The following is a 4,584-nucleotide window of genomic DNA, read 5'->3' as shown; positions in this document are numbered from 1 at the left end:
TGTGTTGATATAAGTTAGATTATGTATGATAAATAAAATTCAGATTTGTTTTTTTATTAAAATTAAGAAAAGTCATAAAAATAGTTGTCGTCTAGTAATTGTTAGAAAACATTCTTAGCTATAGGCACGCCCCCAAAAAGTTGATGAGACATTGAAAAAACAAAGTGTCCTTTGTTTGTCGTATGTATTGTACATTCTATCTAACAAATTTTTTTAGATTTCGATGAGATAAATATATTTTTCTCTTATTATAATAAAGTGAAATTAATTTTTATCTTTAATTTAATTTTAAATTTTCTTTCAATAAGAAAACTATTTATAAAAAGTTTTTTTTTTAATTTAAAAAAAATAATTTTTATTATTAATTATATTATAATATCTATCTTAACCATAAATTAGCCGCTTGTGCAAGTTTCTTGGAGCTTTCTCTGCGTTTCTTGACGTTCAGACTACTTTGGTTGCTGAATTTTATGGAGTTATATATGCTTTGGAGGAAGTTCAAAAGTTGGGTCTTATCAATGTCTGGCTGAAATGTGACTTTGTCTTGGTTTGTGCTGTGTTTACTGCTAGGACAAATGTTCCTTAGATGCTTCGTAATTGATGGAATACTTGTCTTAATTACTGTGGAAAAATCAGGTTTAGAGTTACTCATATTTTTTCGTGAAGGGAATGCATGTGCTGATAAATTTACTAATTTATAATTTATTCAGATAATCCTTTCATTGGTATAATAAGTTTCAATCTATCTGTTATTATAATTCTTTATTAATAAGTATAGTATACCTATGTATCGTTTTTGTTAACATATATGGGTTTTGGTCTAGTCCCCATATTTTTGTATTTTTTTTAATAATTTTTTTTTTAATGTCATGGCAAATGATTGATGTTACTTGAAGTGTCAGCCTAGCTGAAATGTCAAATAGTATAATGATGTCTAACATGAAAGCTTTTTATATAAAAAAAAGTAATATAAAATATTTTAATATTTTAATTTATATTAAAAAGTTATTTATCAAGGAAAAAAATAGATAATAATTTATTTTAATAATTTTCTTACTATATTTAAAAATATAAAATTTAGATTAAAGATAAAAATCAATTTGAGATAAAAGTAGATCATATTGAACCGTTTGAATAATTTTATTATTTTGTAATAATGTCGTCTTTCTATTAGTTAATGACCTGTTTTAATTTTGGGTATGCTTTATCAATTTAATGAATAAATGTTTTGATGTGTGGTGAATTGGAATTGATGTATATGAAAAAACGACAATTGTAAAGAAAATACATGTTAAAACTAATTTTAAAATATTTTATTCAATGTATTCAACAATATTAGTCATTAAACTTTTCATTTTTAACGTACCGTTAATTGAAGTAGTGAAAATATTATTAAGAAAATGAGAGATATCGAGTTTAATATAAATTAAATATGGGAGTGTCCATATAAATTTCTCATTTTTTTACATACAAATAATTTATAGTATCCTTTTCATATTTATGATATATTTTTAACATTTTAAATTCATAATTGCAGAAAATATTTCGAATTTTAAAAGCCCCCAAACAAATATCCTTACATATATATTAGATTTGAATTCTCAGTTTAATGTTGAAAAGGTCTTACTTAATAAATGTTAATAATTGATTACATATTAACTAATATATACTAATATTTAAACCAATTAGCACACTAACCCACCAACATGTTTCCCATTATTCAGATAGAATTTTAATTGATTTCTATTATCAAAGTAGATAAAGTAATCAAATTGAATAAATTGTTAGGATTGATTAAATATTTTCCCTTTTTTTTACATAATCAATATAGATTTTTTCACACGCAATACAAAAACTAAAGTCTAATTAATGATATTTTTTTTAAGAATTTAACTATCTTGACTTATGTATCATAAATACGTATTATTTCTAAAATATAAGATAAAAAAACACAAATTTATATATTATATAATTATAAATTATATAAATTGACAATAAAAATTTATGTGCACGAGTATCTTTCAGTTTTTTTTAAGTAGAAAGATGTTTCTCATAACTAGTTAAAAAGGATTTGTTCTTTAATTTGATAATCATAATAAAAATTTATATAATAAATTTAAGTTTTTAGTAAATTAATATATTTTTTGATTTTAAAATTGTGTTAGAACTATGTTAGAATTGTCAAAAATCTTATAAATATTTTTTAAATTAAACCCTCGAAGGATATATGTTATACGAATATTTTACGAGTTTCAGTGACGGATACATTTGTCTAAACCAGATAACACATTAACTACTTTTTGTCTGATTGGCTTATCCTACATATCTCTATTATTGGCGAATCCTCATGTTTGTTAGGAACATTATCCAAAGCCTAGCAAAAGAGTACAAGTATAGGTGGAGATAATTGAAGTTTTGAACTAAAAGAATAAAAGAAATATAAAGCATGTCACACACACCATCAACCTTTATCATATAATCATTTATGGAAGATGGAGTTTCTCATTGGAATTGCATTAATATCCAGAGAGCAGAAGGGTGAGAAAATAAATAAAAGATGGAATTAAATCATCATATATTTATACTTTAAAGGGTAGTTTCTGTGTGTGTGCAACATGGCCATGGGTAAAAGCAGCACTCTAATAGTCAAATATTTTTTTTGGAAAAGGGATGATATATTTGTGCTCGTACCCCTCTATTTGTTTTTATAGTGTTTGAAACATGCGAGTTTACTCTTCAATGATTAAGGTATTGTGGTTTTTAAAAATTTTAAATTTCATCATAAATTTATCTTTAAAAAATATTTCAGTGAATTAAAAAAATATATATTTAAACTGTTTTTACATAAATTTTAAACCATAAACCTTCAACCTAAACAATAAAATTATATATTGATTGAATAATTTTTTTTATCGACTATAATCAGTTAAGATAAATAATTGTCAAAATTAGAGAATAAAAAAATATTGAAGGAACAATATTAACAATCCAAATCCAAATCCAATAGTGAATATTTCTATGCCATAACAAAAAAAGAGTACCTAATAGTAATATTTAGAAGAGTCACGATAATTCAAGAGTAAATTATTTTATATTACAATTGTTGAAAGTAAGAAAAATTACTAAAAGATGAAAAAGAAAATATGAAATTGGAAATTGATCTTATTAATTATACACTTGGAAAATAACATTTACATTTTTTTTTCTTTCTTAAAATGGAGCTGTATATGTTCGAGATAAATTGCCCCTCTTCCACTGATTCGTTGCAGTTTCACGCAACTGCAGCCAAAACAAAAAACACACATTTTATCAGTAGCTACCAAAAATTCCCTGTCATATGATGAAAGATAATCTGAATTAAAAATAGTTAAAAGATATTTTTTTCAATTTTCTTTACTTTTTTTTTCACCAATAAAAAATACACCATTATTCCTAAAATTGACTTAACGAACATCAAACACTCATTAGAATAGAATTTAAATAACTCTAAAAACATATTACATAGTAAACTTTAAGTCTAACTGAATTCCATCGATTGAATGAAATCAGATTTTCACCAATTTATATAAAATATTCTAATGGCCAAGAAAACGGGAAAAAATGTAGTGTACGGAAAAACCTATAACCAAAGGAGAGAAAAGAAAGAAAGGAACCAGTTGCTGCTGTCTTATGAGTCTCGCATTCTCTTCTTGCAACTGCTCTATTTTCTGCTTCAACTCAATCAAGTAAGCCTACACAGAAAAAAAACACAGACAAAGATCATTGTTAAGCAAAGAAAGAAGAAAACTCGAAACTGTGGACTTTGGTTACACTCTATAACAAGAGTTGAAGAAGAAGAAGCAATATTTACCTGCTTTCTGGCTCTGGATCGGGCAGCAGATTCGCGATTCTTCATGAGTCGTGCGTTGCGCATGTCCCTTGAAGCTGGTGGAGCTCTTTCATTCGAAAATGGGTGGGCAAAAGGTTCGGTCTTTGAAGCAGTATGCAGCAGTTGCAGGTCCTTGTGCAGGGGAAGGTACTCAGAAGAACGCGTGCTCAAGGTGAGAGCAGTCACAGGAGATGGGTTAAAGGGTCCAGCTAGAAAGTCTTGAAATTTTGCACCTTTGGAGATGTGGGTGGTGTTGTGCTCGCTTAAGGCAGTGGAATTGATGCCGTTCCACACATCTTCCATGGCTTTGTTGCGGTTTAGGGTGTTGTTTCTCAAGGGTTTGGTGTGAGAAGTGTGAAGGCAGTGAGGAAGAGAGGGGTTTATGGTTCAGGTGTTCCTGTTGCATGTGCAGATGGTGATGGTTATTGATGATGGTGACAGTATTTGGTGGAAGATGAATTAGGGCTGGATTTGAAATTCTTAATAAGTTTAATTCATTGTGATAAAATAAAATAAGTGAGAGTTGGTATTTGAAATAAAATATTAGGAATGATTTGATAATAGTTTTATTCCTAACAGATAGATGAAATCTAGAGAACTATTAAAGTTTTCGTCTTTTTTTTTCGATCGGGTAGGTTGTTAGGTACTTGGCTGAGACCTTTCTCGTCTTTGTGTCTCTCCTTCGATTCTCAGTCTCGGGTGAATGCCAAATGTGA

At 27.5% G+C, this 4,584-nt stretch overlaps 1 protein-coding gene across 2 annotated transcripts; it reads right to left on the bottom strand.

Annotated features, from left to right (window-relative positions):
- Positions 1-3,035: 3,035 nt before the first annotated feature.
- LOC137805983 (bZIP transcription factor 27-like) lies at positions 3,036-4,316 on the bottom strand. 2 transcript variants are annotated; one of them, XM_068605858.1, is made up of 3 exons: positions 3,851-4,316; positions 3,654-3,731; positions 3,036-3,279 (listed from the first exon to the last, which is right to left on the bottom strand). In XM_068605858.1, exons 1-3 carry the CDS (start codon positions 4,169-4,171, stop codon positions 3,211-3,213), a joined length of 468 nt encoding a protein of 155 aa, XP_068461959.1. In that variant the 5' UTR covers positions 4,172-4,316; the 3' UTR covers positions 3,036-3,210. The 2 variants fall into 2 exon arrangements, with proteins under 2 accessions (XP_068461959.1, XP_068461958.1); XM_068605857.1 differs by lacking the exon at positions 3,036-3,279 and having other exon boundaries at positions 3,511-3,731.
- Between the last annotated feature and the right edge of the window lie 268 nt (positions 4,317-4,584).

The sequence above is a fragment of the Phaseolus vulgaris genome, chromosome 3 (genome assembly GCF_000499845.2).
Source record: "Phaseolus vulgaris cultivar G19833 chromosome 3, P. vulgaris v2.0, whole genome shotgun sequence".
In the NCBI taxonomy this organism is placed as follows: Eukaryota; Viridiplantae; Streptophyta; class Magnoliopsida; order Fabales; family Fabaceae; genus Phaseolus; species Phaseolus vulgaris.
Note: the sequence above shows the minus strand (reverse complement) of the source record. Positions and strands in the feature narration are given on the sequence as shown.